At 46.4% G+C, this 19,165-nt stretch overlaps 2 protein-coding genes across 2 annotated transcripts; both read right to left on the bottom strand.

Moving 5' to 3' along the window:
• Positions 1 to 1,078: 1,078 nt before the first annotated feature.
• Positions 1,079 to 6,641, bottom strand: LOC109734412 (uncharacterized). Its single transcript, XM_073496017.1, has 10 exons — positions 5,975 to 6,641; positions 5,721 to 5,849; positions 5,510 to 5,640; positions 3,390 to 3,659; positions 3,174 to 3,304; positions 2,514 to 2,629; positions 2,305 to 2,388; positions 2,143 to 2,220; positions 1,965 to 2,058; positions 1,079 to 1,717 (listed from the first exon to the last, which is right to left on the bottom strand). Exons 2-6 carry the CDS (start codon positions 5,791 to 5,793, stop codon positions 2,560 to 2,562), a joined length of 675 nt encoding a protein of 224 aa, XP_073352118.1. The 5' UTR covers positions 5,794 to 5,849; positions 5,975 to 6,641; the 3' UTR covers positions 1,079 to 1,717; positions 1,965 to 2,058; positions 2,143 to 2,220; positions 2,305 to 2,388; positions 2,514 to 2,559.
• A 1,349-nt stretch (positions 6,642 to 7,990) lies between these two features.
• Positions 7,991 to 13,385, bottom strand: LOC109734421 (plant UBX domain-containing protein 10). The gene is made up of 4 exons (XM_020293631.4): positions 12,384 to 13,385; positions 9,365 to 9,535; positions 8,859 to 9,062; positions 7,991 to 8,395 (listed from the first exon to the last, which is right to left on the bottom strand). The coding sequence occupies exons 1-4, from the start codon at positions 13,155 to 13,157 to the stop codon at positions 8,165 to 8,167; spliced, it is 1,380 nt and encodes a 459-aa protein (XP_020149220.3). The 5' UTR covers positions 13,158 to 13,385; the 3' UTR covers positions 7,991 to 8,164.
• Positions 13,386 to 19,165: the final 5,780 nt, after the last annotated feature.

Raw genomic sequence — 19,165 nt, forward strand, 5'->3', positions numbered from 1 at the left:
GCGAGGCGGAGGTAGACAACGAGTAGGAGCTCACTCTCCGCATCGCATTGCGCCGGTTGCGGCTACAGGGCAGAAGCAGAAGCTCTGTCCCCGTGTCGTCCCCCGTCATCCGGCGACGCAGTGTAGACTACGGCGTCGTCCTATCGCGTCCGCGCAACTGTGCCCCCCCCCCCCCCCCCCCCCCCGAGCCCTTCTCTGCCTGCTTCGGATGGCTTCCCCAGTTACCGTTGGGTCCCGACATCGCGCTTCGTCTCTGTTTAGTTTTATTTAATTTAGTTTTTATCTATATTGCCGGCGATGAACTAAATCTTTTGGTATGATGAACTGTGTTTATATGTCTGTATGGAATTTAGTTTAAACTGTGGTCATCTATGTCTGTCTATGTCGGTATAATGATCAACGTAGATAATTTCTCACATTGCATAGATACCATGGTTTTGCGGGGTCGAATTTGAGGTACCCTGTTGTGGACGGCCATATGAGGGTTGACCGGTCACTTAGGGGGTTAGATTTGCTATATCCGGGTGTAGATGCTCTAACTACCTACATACCCTTCGGTTTCAGTTTTCATATCTGAGGTTCTTTTGATGAAACCATACAACCAACGTTGCTTTTGAATGAGTTGAGTTTAGCTTAACAGCCCTCCTATTCGTTCAAAAGCAGTGGACTATTTCCTATCCTCTTCTCCATTCTTCAAGCTTCGAGTAAACTCGACTCTGTTTGTGCAAACTCGCCCTTGCTCCTTTCTCCTCTTCTCCATTCTTCAAGCTTCAAGTAAACTCGACTTTGTTTGCTCAAACTGGCTCTCATCTTCTTTCTCATTAGTATTTTTAGTGTCTTTAGCCGAGCTTTCTTCACAACATCAAGCGACCCTATTAGATTTTCTTCTTCAAAACATCAAAAGATGTTACTTCCTCCGATCTATATTAATTGTCACTGATTTAATATAACATTAGAGGAGTATTAGATTTTCCATGTCTCTTATGTTTCAGAGTAGCGGTGAAACTTCTTCGTGAAGGAGACAGCTTTGCAATCATGCACCCAGCTACAAATTTGTCGGGTAAATCACGCTAAGAAGTTCAAGTTACTTTACAATACACTGTATCTTATAAGCTGCATGATATACAGTTCAATGTCTGCATTGGTTGCACCAAATTTAGCACCGTAACTTTGTTGCCGATGCAGACAATAATACGTAGATTTCTATACATAGTTGGGCCCAGGCTGAGAAATAAATAATAAATGGATTCCTCTCCCTTTAGCATATGCCTGTGTAGCTTTCGTATTCTGAATAAGCTTATAGGCAAATACTACAATAACTTTTCTGCTATTACTCTACCTCTAGCCATGAGCATGCGTTGTGTTCAAGCCTGCTCAAAGTTTAGACTGATCGATTGGCTCAACATAGATACTCCCTCCGTAACTTAATATAAGACGTTTTTTGAAGCACTCATCACAATGAGTCAACCAAGTTAGCGGCAAGTGATACCTAAAAGCATAGTCACCCGCAAGAAACAAAAAAAAACTAAAAGCGTAGAGCAAAACTTAATTTTTAGCAAAGACTGAGGTGCCGCCGGTGCTGCCTACTGCTGTATCCTGAGATGATGTTTACAGTGAGACCAGCATAGAGCCACGAACCATACACCGACCTAAGCTAATATTTGTGATGACGAGATCCCTAATTCACATTGTCACGGTCCCACGGACTGGAATGAGGCTGCAGTATACACAAACCCAAATAAGTAAAGCATTTTATGGTTAATATTTGTTTAAGCCTAGTTTACACAATAATGAAACAAACTGTGTATGTTGACCATTGTGCACGTAGCGACTACATAAACAGAGTAAATTCGTATGCATCAGCAATAGCAAAACCGGATAGAGTCATTTTGGATTAAAAAAAGGAAGAAACTTTCTCATCTAAATTACTAAACTATCCCAGGTAAGCAAGTTGGGACACCTACCTGATGAATAGTATGAGCACACTACAGCAAAGCTGAATCCCATAGGCAAAATAGTGCAAACACTTGTTTTTGCACGAATATCATGAACTCGTATCTGCGAACAAACAAAAAATTGCCATACAACTTGTTGGTTATTTTTTTATCACAAGTTCACACTTTATTTCTTTTGCTAATATACCTTGACATCTATGGTAGAATGCGAATCAAGTTTCTTCTCCAAGAAGACCCAAGCAAGACCAAGAAGAAATTCTTCAAGCTAGAACACACAGTTTGACCATATTAGCTCTAAGTAGTAGGTACAACTAAACTAACTTTATCTACAATGCTAGAAAGTTAGTACCTCAACTACAGTAGAACGATGATCCAAGTCAATCACATCCCCTCTTCGGAGGCCAATCTTTTCAACGGTAGAGTCATGACACACCTAAGCAAATTTAAAAGTTATAACTCTACTATGTTCTGGTTTTGAAAAATAGCAGAAATTTGGTAGAAAAAACTTCATAATTATGAATAGTCAAAAGGAAAAGACATGTGTGTGCTTGAGGATACCCGAGCTACAATAAATCCACTCTTGATACTGTGGTGGGCCCGAAGCTCATCTCTGTAAACCGTATCCAACATCCGCAGTCTTTAGCTCAAGGTGATGAATAGGATGAGCAATGCGGCTGCAACAAGTCAGGTTCTTTAGTACTCCTATCTAGCAAATAATTGTAGATCCAGACACTTCCAAATGATCAAACTTAACGTTACCACCAGTTTGATCAATTAACCGCAGGCAAAGGCTCTAAACTGTTTGTCCATTCAATTTTTGCTCAATTTTGAAGTGCGTCGGACCAATAGTTTTGTGCTAGTCTTAGGCAATAGGCTTATAATTAGTTGGATCCCAGTCTTGCACAGAGGTCTGGTCAATATTGCACAAATTGTAGTAGGTATCTAGCCTATTAATGTCCTAGTCAAATGGGCAAATATGCTTATGGTATTCATGGTTGCTAGGACTACCAAATAATTCAAACAGATTCAGAGTCTCCCTATTCTAGACGGGATAAGTCCAACCAAGACTCAGGGGACGATTCCTTGCTGGACCTCTATTAAGCCAGTTCCACAGACTAATCGATATTCTAGAGCCAAATAATTCTGGATGGGAATAGTCATTAACTAAAAGTCTCCTTGATATAGTTTGGTTATAAACGATAAAATATAGGAACATACCCAAATTTATTCCACATCTGGATGCACTTTTTCACTATGGAGATAGATAAAATGGCTGATTGTGGGAGATGTGAAGTAATCAGCCCTATAACCTCGCCATTATTGTCAATTACCGGCCCACATATGCAAGTCTGCATAAAAAATAGAACAAGGTTAAACATGAGTTCGGCATGATGATATAACAAGCATACGAAACATCAGAATACATTTTTTTACCAAAGAGCTATTATAGCTGGCAAACATGTAGTGGTTCCTTTCAAATAAAGGTTTCTCCAAATACAGAATCGAACCGTGGCTAACAACCAAAGCATACTCATCATCTCTATCTAAGACAAACACATTTTGTCCATAGTATGGTTTAGAGCCCAAAGTAGCCGGCACCAAAGGAAACTCCGTGTTGATATCCAGAAAAGAAACGCCATAGTGGTCATTGAAAAACAACACACGTGCCTCCACAACAGTGTCATTTGACAGGTGAACTGATACCTAAAAGAAGAAATTCTCGTTAGATAAGACAGAGTAATATTGTTACTTGAACTAAACTTCATAACAAACAACAAAGAAAAAATCATTTGAGAGCCACCTCTTTGTATTGGGAGCCTTGAATTTTCATATAAGGCATTTTTTTACTTGGATGTTACATGATGCCTTCCTTTTATTCGTGTCTGCACTCTTGTGATGGTATATCAACTATCACCTTGTGTATCCTTGGAAATGCTAAGCAGCACGTTATTTAGCTGTGTATGGAAAATATATGCTATGCTTAGGAAGGAACTTGGAGCTAACATGTTTGATGCTTGATGTGACAGAGATTGTAATAAAATATTGTCTTGTTAAGTAGTTTGTTAGAAACCGCAGCATGGGTCTTGGATCGTGTCCTTCAAATTTTCGGAAATCCTGATTTGCTTTCTTCAGAAACTGATCCTGCTATGCGAGTTGATTCGGAGAATTTACTGCAAGTTTTGTATGATATTTTGACCATATGCTAGAGTAGAGCTCACATATCAGAAAACACGGCGAATTATGTTATTTCTAATTGTCGCATGAGTAAATATTGTGGCTTAAAAATCGTGCATTTACCTTTATTTTGTGCACACACCAATCTCATGTTGTCCTTCGTTCATCCTATGGATGTTTCCGATATTAGTATTGTACCCATCTCATGGTGTTGTTGGTTCATCCTATGGATGTTTCTGAATATATAAGTATTGTGCTACTTATGATGCAGCCAGAAAAATATTTCTGTGAAGGATGTTGGATCCAAAAGCGAGGAAGCTTTCAGGCTACTGCTAGGAGGTGCTTTTGTGCAAAAAAGGAGGTGCTTGTGAAATTAGTTAATAGCCAAGAGGTGTTTCGAAAAACATTTCCATAGAAGTGAGTAAAGTCTAAATAGCAAAAGTCATTTCCATTCGAAACTTAAACATATATATCTGGATGCCGGTGTAATAAAATTATCAATTCTCTATGTTAGACAGTTGGGTGAGCAAAAAACTGAGATCTAAAGGACCAGAAAGCACTGGAACTATACATCTGAAACATGGTACAAACTGCTATTTCCAGGATGTCAAAAATTTCAACCTATGATGTTTAAGTTCTCAAAATCTACATATAGGCTTCTCCCTATAATTTTGTGCAGTGATAAGGCTTAAATCCAGAAAGATATCAGAGAATCCATAGTCACTAATCCAATGTGAACTAGTATGGCATCTTCCATGTTTAGGGGCCTGTTTAAAAGGTATAAGGCGATGCCAACACCTGCTGGAGCTCAAGCCTCTCGCAATGGGCAATGGCTGCTTGTGGAGTGGCGTCAGAAGCAAAGTCACCACGTGAAAACCTGTTGATGCTGCTGTCGATTGCGGGAGATGAATGCTGAATGTCTACCTCTTATTTAGCATATGAAGGTGAGGCGTGTAATGAGTCAGCAACAACGCATGTGATTCACTGACTTTGGAGAAGATGACAACATGCAATTAGAAGCGACTTAGAGAGGAGCGAAGCGGCGGCATAGAGGTGACATAGAAGAAGATGCGGTTGCAGAGAAGAAGTGAGAGCAAGACGCCGGTAGTTACCATGAGGCGGACAAAAGCCATGCTTGATGCTCATGTTCGAGAAACAGAAATACCTTTGATGCTCATGTTCGAGAAACGGAACTACCTTTAGATCAACATATATCTTTACATATTCCACTATTGCTATGTACTAGCAGCACATGGTTACCATACTAAGAAACTAAAAAGTGAGCTCCTCTGATCTGTTGGGTAGAACTGAATGATTTGGTTTACAACAGAACATAGGAAGGAAAAAAAACGAATGAAACAAGAGGTGCAATTTTTTACCTTCTGATTTGGGTCTCGCAGCTTGCCCTCCTCGCTGCACATGATGCTAGAAGAAGACAAGACTTTTGCGCACTTACCGACCTCGTCATACTCGGTGATGATGCCGGTGCAGTATACAACCACATTTCCATCTGCAAACAAGGAGATGGGCATTATCAGCGGTAGGAAGAATCAGCCGGAAGAATCACACTAATGGTTTTCTCGAATTTACCAGGCTCGGTGGCTGATACATTCACAACAGAGCAGGCCACATCCAGGATCATGTCTCTGTCATCCAAGCTCATTGCAGATTTCACGGATTTAGTGCCCCTGACCGCTCTAAGGGTCAGAAGGCTACTATCTGAAGAATGAAAAATAGAAAGTTAAACAGTAGTTAGCAGGATGGCTTTAGCAACAAGGTGCAAATTAAAAGTATTGTGCTTAGTTGCTGCGAGCAACAAGTAAGAGAATGTTAATAGAGGTCACCTTCATCTCCGAGCTACATTAGGTCTTCACTCCAAGCCACCACATCATCATGTCGGCCAGATTTGGGGAAGGGAGGCTCCGGGGGAGGGAGCGGCCGGGCGGCTAAGGCGACTTCCTCCGCGGACAGCATCCTTTCACTGCCCGCTGCCGCCCGCTTCTTCCTCGCACTGAAACCCTCCTCCCTCCGCCGATCGCCTCGAGAATCTTCGACTGACTGCGCCGGGCCACTGTTCTCCGCCGCCAGCAATCTTCCTCTGGAGCGAGTCCACCTTCCACTGGACGCCTCCCCGACCGACGACGCCGGAGTCCGCGTCCCCGCTGATCCGGGATCATCTCCGGCCGCCGGCCTCATCCTCAGTCTGGGCGGGCGTCCTCACCGTTCTTGTTTTTCTTTTTCTTTTTGACGGGAAGAGCGTGCTCACGATGAAACGGAGTGAAGAGTGAAGGTTACGAGACCGCATTAGCCGTCATTTCTTCCAACAGATCACATGTGCAAGCCTCCCCGACGACCTCCGGTCGTCGGCGGGAGGAGGGTCGCCGGACCCCGCGTGCGGCGTGTGTAGCAGTAATTTAGGCTAGGTTGCTTAGTGTTTCTGCCGGCCATGGCTGCTGCTCGCGTGGCGTTCACGGCGGCTATGAATAAATTGTCTTCTGATCCTTCTCCGACGCGGTGCTTCCATCTGTTGTTGACAGACCGTGCCGCTTCACTAGACTTTCCTGAACCATCCATTTGATCCCCACGGTCGTGACACCACTTTCTAAACAAAAGTTTTCAAAATCCAATGCGGAACCAAGCAGTAAGAGAAATTCATCATGTGGATTAGATAGGTTTGGTGGTCAACCTTGGTCGGTGCAACGTCGACGACGACTTTGTGGAGGCCCTTCGTGCTTCAATTCTGCCGTAGCGGCGACATTTGCTCCAGGGTTGCAGTAGGATTGATGGCTATGTTTCGGATGCGCTGATGCTTTCTCCTTCGAGTGCGGTGGCGGCGACCTGATCTGGAGGACAGCCGATTCAACAAATGTTAGGCGGATGCAAGAAGGCGGCTTCGAGTCTTCTCTCTGGCGTTGTTGGATGAGTTCGGTCGAGCCGCGGACCGAAAAGCATAGAGATGATCCCGGTCAACAAGCCACAAGGTCTCAGGCCACATGGCGGCCTGCTTCATTGACACACAACGCAGCTTTGTCTCCTGTGGCATTTCTTTTGTCATGGGCATGTTGGTGTCTCTCCTCTTTCCGACGGCAACAGTAAGGTGGTCCTTGATTGTCTCTAGATTGTGGCTAAGTTTCAAATATGTCTAAAAAAGACACATCTTTCGAGTTTCCGGGAGCAGCGGGTAACTTGAAACTGCCACCTAAGAATGTCTGAGAAGGTCAAAAACAAATACAACTTTTTTTTGCGGAATAAAAACATATACGGCTGTACACATCTTTCGTGTGTCTTTAATTTTCACATAAAAGAAATATTTCTTGCGCTGGCGTACAGAATAGTTTAGCTCCTAAAGAACAGCCTTTTAGTGCACCGAATTTTTAGTTTTTGCATTGGACGCAACATAATTGCCAATGAAGATTTACATGCAAATAAAAACATGAATGTGTACATTTGTACAAAAACAAGAATTTGTTGACCCTCCAGATGCATTATTCGTGGTCTTCATTACTGGAGCAGCACAACCGTTTAATAGTCCTCATTCATCCTTTCAAAAAAAAAGTCTTCATTCATCACTAGAGCAGCACAACCGTTTATTAGTCTTCATCCATCACTAGAGCAGCACAACCGTTTGCTAAAGCACAAGTGCAAAAACTTTCAACCGTTCAACCTCTCAGCACAGATCCGCAAAATTACTGACAAAATCACAAATCTCATCGCTCGATTACTGACATGTTTTTCGCAAGGTTTCTTGTGATGTTATCACAAACACCATGTATTTACATCATACAACAATACTTGAGATTCAAGAACACAACCACAGAAACATAGCTAACAATACAGTATGAAACATTGCAGCAGTCAACTGATCCGGCAGAAGGTGAATTTATTAACGAATGTGAACCACAAAAGCAGCATTTGCACAAAAGTCAAGTATATTGCCGTACAGCTGGAAGTCCCCACTGTTTGTCAAATAGAGTAAAAAAGGAGCACCTATACTTGCAAGTTTCAGTACATATAACTTAGAAAATTGAGGACATTCATTGTTCTATCTCGATAAATAGGCTTGCTTGTGGGTGCAAACCTGCTTCCACCAGCGTTTGGGAGTTCTTTTCAGGACCGTATGTTACCCGTGGAAAATTAGAAACTAGGCTGTACTTTTCCGCTTTCAAGCAATCCAAAGAATCAACATAGTCATATATCGAGGTAATGGTGGCGGAACTGTGGAATCTCCTTTCTTTGCGCTCTCCAGTTGGAAATCTTATAAGAACCTGCAGAATTGTGAGCATGGCTTGGAGTTAGTTCAAAGACCTGTGACCAAATTATGACGCTACTACTACTACTACTACTACTATCAAGTGACAACATATACCTCATGTTCAGATAATGCAGGTCATGTGTACACAGATAATATAAAATTCAGGAACGATGTGTCCCTATCTAGCCCCTTAAAAAGTTACACCCTCCGTTCCATAATGCTTGTCATGGTTCCATAAGCTTGTCATGGTTTTAGTTCAAATTTGAACTGAAACCACGACAAGTATTATGGAACGGAGGGAGTAATAAGTAACAAATTAGGAAGAAAAATGCAGCATAAGGTACTACACTGATATTTGGTGATCAACAAAAGAAGAAAAATGCTTGAAAAGCAGAAAGATGTGGTTCTGCACATGTTATACTAGAGTAAGAATAGGCAAAAGGTTGTTGATAGCGTGCAAAGAGCGTTAAACATACTCGAGTAACGTCAGGCCCTTTCTCAGGCTCAGCGCCAAGAGCCATTGCCTTCTCTTGCCGTCTCCTTGCAAGAGCAGCTTCCTTTTCAGCTGCTTCTTGGACTGCCCTGGCTTGTGCTTCCTCATCTTCTATACGCTTCCTCTCAGCCTCCGCGGCCTCTCTTTCAATTCTTTCTTGTTCCTCTCTCATCTGGCGTTCCCTGGCCTGGTCATAATTGTGTGATTAAATCAGTGCTATCATGAAAACATTCCAACACTAGGAGAAAATATAGTGGCATGTGTGTGCACTGCTTGAATCACACCTTAAACGACGCACTTACTGTGAATGCACAAATGTGATCCTTATGAGGCACGGTGCTTTTTACAGAAGGAAAACCAAGGAGTTATTACAACATCTGACCTACCTTCCTTTCTTACCATTAGACAGGAATGGATACTCTTCTACAACCAAAGCACAAACAATAAAAACTATAGAAGGATCCATAAGTCATATATAGCTTAACGTACCTGATCAGCTTCAAGTGCAGCTCTGTAAGCAGCATCTTGTTCCTCACGCAAACGTTGATTGTTTAGTCTTTCTTCAGCTTCAATCCTGGCAGCAACAAGGGACGTAGTGCATTCTTCAACAACTCTTTGAAGAATTGTTATCATCTCTTCAGGTGATTTGGGCCCCTCAACCTTTGGAAGATCGGAAGAAAATGCATGAGCAAAACTGACGAATTGTACAAAGTGTTAAAGAAGCAATTAAACAACAGTCTAACGCTTTAATAGGCCGATATAAGAAACATAGTGGCCAGTTCTAAATCCAAACGACCACTATTCTTTCGAAGATGCATCATTTCACTTTACTATCAGGTAAAGTAAGCAATCTATCTACAATCTCAGATCCAGTGGTACTATCACACATGATGTACAAAAGCAGGCAAGGAAAAAGAGTAAGAATATATCACAACATTTCACTCTGGAATCCTATGGTACGCGGATACGGCACAAAATCAGCATACAGGGGGTTCTAAACGTCCGGATACCCCTTGAAACGTATCGGGTCATTTTCCATTTTCCATAAAGATTAAAATAAATAGAATATGGTGGAGATACCTGGTGATAAACGTGGGATACGGAGGAAACCTAACACTCTAGTACAAAAGCCCTCGCACAGCACAGCGCAGCAGGCATTATTCTCCCCTCGATGCGCCTCCACCGGTAAGGCCCCGGCCCATATCTGAGCGCCCTACCCACGCCGGCAACGAAAGCCAAAAATCTACCACTGCTCAACGCCAACCTAGAGAAAGAGATGAGCGGCCGTTGGCCGCTGACGCTCCAACCGCCCTGCGCTCTCACCCCAGATCTGAGCGCCACCGGTACAACACACCTCCCTCTGTGCCGGAGTTAGAGCACCACCGTCCACCTGCTCCATCTCACCCAGCTGCCCAGGTGTGATTCCACTTTCCTTCTCCCTACTCCGCTTCTCCATGAGTGGTTGCCTCTGCTCATTTCTATGCTGCAGAGGGCATCTGATTTTACAAAGGCAATGGGTGATGGGATTTTACTATTGCGGTAGTGCCTTATTGGGCTACCTGGGCTGAGTAGGCTAGTGTGCTTGGTGGGCTTAGAAACAATGGGGTTTACTAGCCAAAATCAGCCATGCTGCCCATGTACTGGAGGAGCAAGCAACATCATAACAATTATCAATAATAAGGATGCCCCTGAATTATCGTTTTTCCCGTTCCCATGTGCAAATCATCAATATCTACATATTTTAAATATTTATTAGCCGTATCTGCGTATTTAAAAAATCGCCATATCATGGTATTGTGGTATCTGTATTGTTGTATCCGTGCAACTTAGCTGGAATCATACATTTTAAAATACAAGAACAAAGCATATTAGTATTAACAACCACTTTAGCATCACCCATGAGTAGAAAGTGCATAATCAGATCAGACAGTTAAATTACTATATGATCATGCTTGATTTCTATGTTACTAAAATGAGAATAGAGACGATGTATACAAAATTTTAAGAAATCATAATGCAAATATTTCACGCAGTAGCTTATAATATAACCAACAATTGACAAGTGAAATTTCCTGATTTTTTCGTCATCTACATACACAGCCATCTACTATCTCTGTACCAAAACATAAGACGTTTTTGCAGTTCAATTTAGACTGCAAAAACGTCTTATATTTTGGTACGGATGGAGTAGAAGAGAATGCATCAATTGCTGGTAGTAATTGGACGCAATCAGACGCAGTGTACGTGAGCAATTAATTATCTACATGAAGGACCTGTGAATGTGCGCAAGTCGTGATGTTTGAAAGCAAAATGAGGTGAGATCCTGGACCATGAGACAAACTTTATTCTTTCAAAGAACAATTTAGTTAAGAAAACCCCCAGTAGCCTTTTCTGGATTTTTTTTGTGAGTCCTGGGATCTGGATTGATAAAAATATCTTGGGGAGGAACAAAGCAAATTCCTGTATCTTCAGAAATAAAGTCCCACAACTGCACCATCTCGTTTGAATCTTGCAAAGAAGTACCAAACTAATTTTCCAATATCATGAGCAGTTTTTGCTCAAGTTCATTAGAGTAGCACGAAATTCAAGTATAAAGGTTTATAGAGGAATCGTGTAAATGCATCCAGTACCCTATGGTATGTTAGATTCATTCAAATTGGTTAACAGGAATGGGAATGACAGGTTTAGTTGTTCGTTATAGGACTACAAGATCTCAAGATATTCAGGACCAGGAATGTGTAATCCCAAGGGAGAACATTTCAAGTGTTTGGGACTGGAATTGAAAACTGAGTATAAGAACTAAAAAAGAACTCCTAAAATTCCAATTGATGTATCATTGCAGTAAAACAAGTGAATGCTAATTATTACTAAAACTGCACTATTTAATCTCACCTCTCAACTCAACTTTAAATTCCAATACAGATAACAAATAGAGACAATTAGACAATAGAGGAAGGTTGATAAAAATAATTTGTGAAAGATATCATGGTTTTTGATTACTTCATAGTGTTCACACATAGTACATCACAAACAGTGTAGGATAAAAGATTTTCTCTACAACAGCACATATACATCTCCAGGACAACTAAGCTCAATAAGTGATGCAATTATATTCTGAAGGTAGGCCAACCTTACTATAACCAGCTATTAGTCTATCAGCACAAGGGCATAGCAATAGGCTTAACTAACTCACACAGCCACAGATCTGTAACTATTGTTCTAACCAACTGCATGAACACATCATAATGAATGAAACATCGTAACTAAAGAATCGCAAACTCCTTTTACATAGCCCCTGCAAGTAACCCGCATACTCAGCTAAGCTTATCTAATTGCAAGTAACCCGCATACTCGGTTAAGCTTATCTAATAATACAAAGTTATATCGATCCCCAAACACCTGCAGTATAATCCATGTGCTAATTAACAAACTCTGAAACCCAGAATCCAAGCAGCAAGGAAACTGGATCTTAGAAGAAAAATAATTGATGAGCACAACAACACTATACCTGCTGCAACAGCACAATTCTCTGGTTCGTAGATGCCATGACTAGCGCACAAAACGGGAAGCGTGATGCGTTCAGGCTGTTGCTCATCTTGAACCCTTCAGTCCTTCTGATGCTACCACCCCATGCAACGAAGTTCTCATCTATGAAGGCGGCCACCGGCTCGGAGCAGAGGCAGCCACCGCAGAATGCTGGGGTATCCGGGTGGTCAGGGGAGTGGAGGTACACAAAGAGAAGCTTGTACTCACGCTGTGCACGCTGCAACGCGTCAGCAAATCCCTCAGCAACGAAGCGCGGGCCACGGCCAGCCCCAAACTCGTGCTCGAACTCGGCCAGGAAGTCAACCGCCTCCGCGGCGGACGGGGGCAGCTCAAGCAAGCGGTCACCGCCGCCCTGCGCAAGGCCGAGGAGGGAGAGGGATCGGGACAGCACGCCGCTTGCGACCCAGAAACCGAGACGGATGGAACCGGTGACGAGGCCGACCCCACCGGAAACCACGTAGAAGGGGAGCGTCACTAGCCTCCACGCGATCCCGGGCTGCTGCTGCTGCGGAGCCGGGGCGGGGGGTTGGTAGGCGATGGAATCGGATTCCAGCGGAGGCGGGGGCGGCGGGCCGTAAGTGGACGGCTCGGGCGAGGAGGGGTCGCCGGTGATGGAGGAGACGGCAAGCTGGAGGTCCCAGTTGTTGGCCACGAGAATCTCGGTGCAGAGGTCGGGGTCGGAGATGCCTGTGACGGCCTGGAAGTAGGCGAGCTTGTCGTCGACGGTCTCGGCCATGGCGGCCGGCTGCGGGTTGGGGGCGGGGGTGGGGCAGAGCTAGGGTTTGGGGATTTGGGGGCGGTTAGGTAGTTAGGACTTGAGAGGAAGAGGAGATGCGAAGAGTAGTCTCGACTCTCGAGTTGGATTGGTCGCGAGAGCGAGCAAAGAGACGACTCGGTGGTGACGTGACGTCTCCTCTTCCTTCACGGAACGGAACGGAACGGAGTGCTGCGCTCATCGCTTTTCGCTTCTCTATCTAGGACTGTACTAGTCTATATACACAAGAATACGAAAAAATACACAAGAATACGGCGTAACGTATTGTGATTTATGAAATTTTCTGTTGAATTCTTTGAGTAGAACAATATCCCAATAAAAAACAGATTGTAACATGGCGGTTCTTTGCCTGGCATGATGTTCTCCGTTGATTCTACTGTTACTTGGCCCGTTTAAAAAAAAAACTACTGTTACTTGTAGTTTTCGTTTCTTGTCAAACTCGGTTATATAACTCCCGCAACAAAATAACAATTTAATTGTACAACAATGTCTACTAATTCCATCAACACCTTTGTTACATATTGAGTAGTAAGGATCATTTTGAAATTCTGTGATACATACATTCTATAATCGTTCCGTATGCTTGAATAGCTAGTGATAGTACAAATATTTGCTAGCAATATAATTCAACAAACCAAGAGATTGCTCATTAGAAAATCATCATTAGTGCGCACAAGCGAAAATCAGAGCACATTGTGTCCGAGGGGGCATGGGTTGCACTGATTTTTTACAGGAATACTAGCAGATTCGTACTTAGCTATGGGTGGTGACGCGGGTAAACACTTATGTTCTCATGATACGGCCTAACCCTACGACATTGTTTTATGTCTTGAATATATCAACCGGAGAAAGGTGAAGCACGATATACACAGGAAGAACTACAACCGGGTCGCCCCTGTCCTCGGAGTTGCGGTTCATCCCGACGGACCTCCACGGGCTATGCTTCAGGTGCTTCGAGGAGGGCCACCGGCGTCAAGACTGCAGCAACCCCCCGCTTTGCATCCGATGTGGTGGCGCCGGCCACGTCTCCTCTCAGTGTCTGGAGCCGCGCAGCCCCATCTCTGCGGTTGAGCTCCGGCGCATTGTCATTGCCAGGGTCGCGCGGAGGGAGCCGACTCCGCGTCCGCCTCCTGCTATCCGGCAGAGATTGTTGGAGCCTAGGCAGAGCGCACCGACGGTGCCACTCTCGCCAGTTGCGCCCAATCTCGCCTCGATGGCCTGGGGGGCGGCGCCCTAGCCGTCTTCCTTGGAGATCTGTGTGCTGCAGAGGTCGGAGGACATGGACGATCTCGAGCGCAGGCTGCAGCTCGCGGTGGTGATGTACGTGGGCGGGGCGAGGCCGCCGGTGTCATGTGAGGATGCAGCGGTGGCGGTTGCAGCTCAGTTGGGCATTCCAAGATTCCAGTTTTCTGTCCACAAATTCCACCCGGAGGATTTCCTGGTTGTCTTCGCGGCGCACCAGTTCAGGAACTTGGCGTTAGCTGTTCCGTCGATTGAGCACCAGGGAATCAAGCTGTTCATCAAGCCCTGGCTTAGGCAGGTGCAGGCTACTTCTCGGTTGATGAGAGTTCAGGTTGACGTGATGATTGAAGGTGTGCCATCACATGTGTGGTCGCAAAGCACGGCGGCAGAGATCCTGGGCAGCGCATGTCTGATTGAGAGTCTGGCACCAGAGACGGCGAGCAGGGAGGATCTGTCGCTCTTCAAGCTGAGAGCTTGGTGCGTAGACCCTGACGAGGTGCCGGTTTTTCGTAGACTCTGGGTGCCGGAGCCGGTGGGGACGACGCACGATCCGGCGGCGCGGGCGCCTGCTTTTCGCCAGCTCCTGGAGTACCCCGCTTTGGTGCATATTGGGCGGCTGCGTGACTTCTCGCCGCCGGAGCTTTGGAGAGGTAGGTCGGATTCTAACGATGGGAGCGGTCAGAGTGGATTGCCAGACAGTTCTCGTGGCTCGCAGTTCGGCGGTGATTGGGTGGTTCAGCCTTGGTCGCGTGGTGTGAGGGACGCTAGAGGCTCTGGTCGCGAGCAGCCTGGTCCGGCGAACGGTGGCGCCGGTGGAAGGACGGGAAGATCCTACCGGGCCGTTCTGGAAGGCAGGGTGGGGCCCTCCGATTGGAGGCTTCCGCACATGGGCGCAGGCCAGCGCTCAGGCTTGGTGGGCCAGGGGGATAACTTTGCGACCACGACCGAGGAGATCCCGAGGCATTCAAATTTGGCGAGGACCCAGTTGGGATCACTAGCCACCAGGAGGGAGACAGCTGGCGAATTGGCTGCATCGGATCCGTTGGCAAAGGGTGGTGAGGAGATCGAGGCGCCAGACAGATCGGCTTTTGCAACGAATCAGGTTCGGGCAGTGGTTCAGCAGCAGGGTACGTTGGTGCTGGGTTCTGAGGTGGCAAGGCAGGAGAAGGCCACCAATCAGAAGGCGCCTGAGAGGAAGGTGCAGCATGTGGACACGGCCGCAGTCGAGGATGATTTGGTGGTTCCCACGCGGACGGAACACGAGGTGGGACCGGGTGATGTGCAACCAGCCAGCCTGGATCCGGTGCTGCCGGACTCCCCGCGGGATCCCCCACCGCTGGCGGTGGCACAGGAGATGGAGCCGCAGATTATCCCTGCCCATCAGATAGTTGTGATGGGACACGACCAGTCCAACGGCTGGGCCCCGGCCGCGGATCTGTTGCATGGCTCTGCGGGTGGACAGCCAATGAGTGAGGTCGAGGTTGCCCCCACCTCGATTCCTGGGGCCATGCATCCAGATGTGGGGAGGGATGGCTCTGTTGGCGACGTGACTACGTACGCTGCATGCGATGATTTGGCGCTGATTAGCTCGGAGCCTGCTGCCCGGAACAATGTGCTGGAGTTGAATGCTACGGAGGCACGTTTATCCTACAAGGAGGAACTTGCGGTAAACAACATCAAGAATTTTTGTGCTGGTCTGCTCAAGAAATTAGCCCCACCACCACTCAAGGAGTTTGAGGGACTCAGGGGAGTGAAACCTGGACAGGATCCATTCACACCTCGGCGTACCACCAGATCGCTGGGGGTGGGAGGTCCGCGCAAGTCTAAAGCATCGGCTGCGGAGACTGTTCTGTTGAAGACCCTGGGCTTTGATTGCGAGGATTTAGCGGTCTCTGAGGATGCTCTCGGGCAACTGAGACAGGTGTTTGACTCGCCTCTGCAGGAGCAGCAACTTAGGGCAATTGCGGCCATTTTTGGCAAGGCTATCCCTTTCAATATGGGAGGTGAAGTGGAGAGCGACGCGATGGCAATAGCATAGAGGAGTTGGCGGTTACGGACATGGGAGGCTCTCCTTTCCTATGTCGTACAATGCAATGGAGATGGTGTGCTGGAACGTTAGGGGACTAAATAGCCCCGCGAAACGGAAAGCACTTAGGGAGTTTGTAGATTCAATTCATACTGCCATCATGTGTATCTTAGAGACTAAGTTGGAGGTGGTCGATCAGTTTGTAACAATGCAATTGTTGGGAATCGTAGCATAATTTAAAATTTTTCCTACGCTCACCAAGATGCATCTATGGAGTATACTAGCAACGAGGGGAAGGGAGTGCATCTACATACCCTTGTAGATCGCGAGCGGAGCGTTCCAATGAACGTGGATGACGGAGTCGTACTCGCCGTGATCCAAATCACCGATGACCGAGTGCCGAACGGACGGCACCTCCGCGTTCAACACACGTACGGTGCAGCGACGTCTCCTCCTTCTTGATCCAGCAAGGGGGAAGGAGAGGTTGATGGAGATCCAACAGCACGACGGCGTGGTGGTGGATGTAGCGGGTCTCCGGCAGGGCTTCGCCGAGCTTCTGCGAGAGAGAGAGAGCGGTGTTGCAGGGGAGGAGGGAGGCGCCCAAGGCTGTAGGTTGCTGCCCTCCCCCCCTTTATATAGGCCCCCTGGGGGGCGCCGGCCCTGGAGATGAGATCCAAAGGGGGGCGGCGGCCAAGTGGGGGGGAAGGGGTGCCTTGCCCCCCAAGGCAAGGGGGAAGCTCCCCCCTAGGGTTCCCAACCCTAGGCGCATGGGGGGAGGCCCAAGGGGGGCGCCCCAGCCCACTAAGGGCTGGTTCCCTTCCACTTTCAGCCCACGGGGCCCTCCGGGATAGGTGGCCCCACCCGGTGGACCCCGGGGACCCTTCCGGTGGTCCCGGTACAATACCGGTAACCCCCGAAACTTTCCCGGTGGCCGAAACTTGACTTCCTATATATAATTCTTCACCTCCGGACCATTCCGGAACCTCCCGTGACGTCCGGGATCTCATCCGGGACTCCGAACAACTTTCGGTTTCCGCATACATATATCTCTACAACCCTAGCGTCACCGGACCTTAAGTGTGTAGACCCTACGGGTTCGGGAGACATGCAGACATGACCGAGACGCCTCTCCGGTCAATAACCAACAGCGGGATCTGGATACCCATGTTGGCTCCCACATGTTCCACGATGATCTCATCGGATGAACCACGGTGTCGAGGATTCAATCAATCCCGTATGCAATTCCCTTTGTCAATCGGTATGTTACTTGCCCGTGATTCGATCGTCGGTATCCCAATACCTAGTTCAATCTCGTTACGGGCAAGTCTCTTTACTCGTACCGCAATGCATGATCCCGTGACTAACGCCTTAGTCACATTGAGCTCATTATGATGATGCATTACCGAGTGGGCCCAGAGATACCTCTCCGTCACACGGAGTGACAAATCCCAGTCTCGATCCGTGCCAACCCAACAGACACTTTCGGAGATACCCGTAGTGCACCTTTATAGTCACCCAGTTACGTTGTGACGTTTGGCACACCCAAAGCACTCCTACGGTATCCGGGAGTTGCACGATCTCATGGTCTAAGGAAAAGATACTTGACATTGGAAAAGCTCTAGCAAACGAAACTACACGATCTTTTATGCTATGCTTAGGATTGGGTCTTGTCCATCACATCATTCTCCTAATGATGTGATCCCGTTATCAATGACATCCAATGTCCATAGTCAGGAAACCATGACTATCTGTTGATCAACGAGCTAGTCAACTAGAGGCTTACTAGGGACACGTTGTGGTCTATGCATTCACACATGTATTACGATTTCCGGACAATACAATTATAGCATGAATAATAGACGATTATCATGAACAAAGAAATATAATAATAACCATTTATTACTGCCTCTAGGGCATATTTCCAACAGTCTCCCACTTGCACTAGAGTCAATAATCTAGTTACATTGTGATGAATCGAACACCCATTGTGTCCTGGTGTTGATCATGTTTTGCCCTAGGGAGAGGTTTAGTCAACGGATCTGCTACATTCAGGTCCGTGTGTACTTTACAAATTTCTATGTCTCCATTTTGAACACTTTCACGAATGGAGTTGAAACGACGCTTGATATGCCTGGTCTTCCTGTGAAACCTGGGCTCCTTCGCAAGGGCAATAGCTCCAGTGTTGTCACAGAAGAGAGTCATCGGGCCCGACGCATTGGGAATCACCCCTAGGTCGGTAATGAACTCCTTCATCCAGACTGCTTCATGTGCTGCCTCCGAGGCTGCCATGTATTCCGCTTCACATGTAGATCCCGCCACGACGCTTTGCTTGCAACTGCACCAGCTTACTGCTCCTCCATTCAAAATATACACGTATCCGGTCTGTGACTTCGAGTCATCCAGATCTGTGTCGAAGCTAGCGTCCACGTAACCCTTTACGACGAGCTCTTCGTCACCTCCATAAACGAGAAACATATCCTTAGTCCTCTTCAGGTACTTCAGGATATTCTTGACCGCTGTCCAGTGTTCCATGCCGGGATTACTTTGGTACCTTCCTACCAAACTTACGGCAAGGTTTACATCAGGTCTGGTACACAGCATGGCATACATAATAGACCCTATGGCCGAGGCATAGGGGATGACACTCATCTTTTCTATATCTTCTGCCATGGTCGGGCATTGAGCCGTGCTCAATTGCACA

Source organism: Aegilops tauschii, chromosome 1 (assembly GCF_002575655.3).
Source record: "Aegilops tauschii subsp. strangulata cultivar AL8/78 chromosome 1, Aet v6.0, whole genome shotgun sequence".
Lineage (NCBI taxonomy): Eukaryota > Viridiplantae > Streptophyta > Magnoliopsida > Poales > Poaceae > Aegilops > Aegilops tauschii.

Excerpts from the sequence above, each read along its gene's own strand:
- LOC109734412 (XM_073496017.1), bottom strand. The coding sequence starts at position 5,793 with ATGAGCTTGGATGACAGAGACATGATCCTGGATGTGGCCTGCTCTGTT. Across the intron at positions 5,641-5,720 it reads TGTATCAGCCACCGAGCCTG|ATGGAAATGTGGTTGTATAC; the intron begins GTAAATTCGAGA and ends CCTTGTTTGCAG. Across the intron at positions 3,660-5,509 it reads TGCGAGACCCAAATCAGAAG|GTATCAGTTCACCTGTCAAA; the intron begins GTAAAAAATTGC and ends TTCTTCTTTTAG.
- LOC109734421 (XM_020293631.4), bottom strand. The coding sequence starts at position 13,157 with ATGGCCGAGACCGTCGACGACAAGCTCGCCTACTTCCAGGCCGTCACA. Across the intron at positions 9,536-12,383 it reads GAATTGTGCTGTTGCAGCAG|GTTGAGGGGCCCAAATCACC; the intron begins GTATAGTGTTGT and ends GATCTTCCAAAG. Across the intron at positions 9,063-9,364 it reads CTGCACTTGAAGCTGATCAG|GCCAGGGAACGCCAGATGAG; the intron begins GTACGTTAAGCT and ends AATTATGACCAG.